At 46.8% G+C, this 887-nt stretch overlaps 1 protein-coding gene across 1 annotated transcript in view; it reads right to left on the minus strand.

The window, feature by feature from the left end:
- The window catches only part of GLP2R (glucagon-like peptide 2 receptor), a 79,849-nt gene extending 79,256 nt beyond the window's left edge, over positions 1–593 (minus strand). The window contains exon 1 of the mRNA XM_008584391.1: positions 422–593. Coding sequence (XP_008582613.1) covers positions 422–535 — 114 coding nt within the window. The 5' untranslated portion in view covers positions 536–593. The remainder of the gene's footprint in view (positions 1–421) is intronic.
- Between the last annotated feature and the right edge of the window lie 294 nt (positions 594–887).

Here is an 887-nt window from a genome sequence, read left to right on the forward strand (position 1 = left end):
GAAGGAAGGAAGGAAGGAAGGAGCTATTCATTCAACCTAAATACCCAAATTGGAGAGAATGCTAACGGTATACGGGAGGATACATGCTGCTATTTTAAATGCTATTTAGAGTTCACACTGACATGGGAAAATGCTCATAATATGATGTAAAGGGGAAACCGGAATACAGAATGTTTCATGCTTTATAATTTCAGCTGTGTTAAAAAAAAAAAAAAGCATATAAAAAGGATATGAGGAAAATATGCTAAAATATTAAAAGTGATTACCTCTGAATGCTAGCATTATGGTTGATCATTATTTTCTTAATACTGTTTTCTATTTTCCAGATTGCCTACAAGACCCCTAAATTGCTTCTATAATCAGAACATATGCACACCTGATATTAATAATAACAATGAATAATAATAACAAATGCTCTTACTTGCTTGATGGAAACCAGCAGCACCAGGGCCAGGAAGAGCCTCCCAGGGGCCCAGAGAGGGTGCTTCCTGGGGTAGGGGAAAGGGCCGGTCCCCCGGGGAGCAGGGAAGCCCATGGGGACCCCAGGCGGGGACTCCGCTCTTCTTCTGCCAGGCCCTGCCCTGCTCAGGTCCAGCCTCGGCGTCCTTGCACAGTTTCACAAGTGCGGGCACGTCCTCTCACAGTCCAGGAGGTACCACAGGCAGCCTCTTCTCACGTCCCTCTTTGTTGAGAGAGGAAATGTTTGCACAGATCCTGTCCACGCCTCACAAGTGCGGGCACGTCCTCTCACAGTCCAGGAGGTACCACAGGCAGCCTCTTCTCACGTTCCTCTTTGTTGAGAGAGGAAATGTTTGCACAGATCCTGTCCACGCCGCGCCCAGAGCGTCTGAACTGGTCTAGAGCCATCTACCGAATCTTGCAAGTTT

The sequence above is a fragment of the Galeopterus variegatus genome, unplaced genomic scaffold (assembly GCF_000696425.1).
Source record: "Galeopterus variegatus unplaced genomic scaffold, G_variegatus-3.0.2 Scaffold3254, whole genome shotgun sequence".
In the NCBI taxonomy this organism is placed as follows: Eukaryota; Metazoa; Chordata; class Mammalia; order Dermoptera; family Cynocephalidae; genus Galeopterus; species Galeopterus variegatus.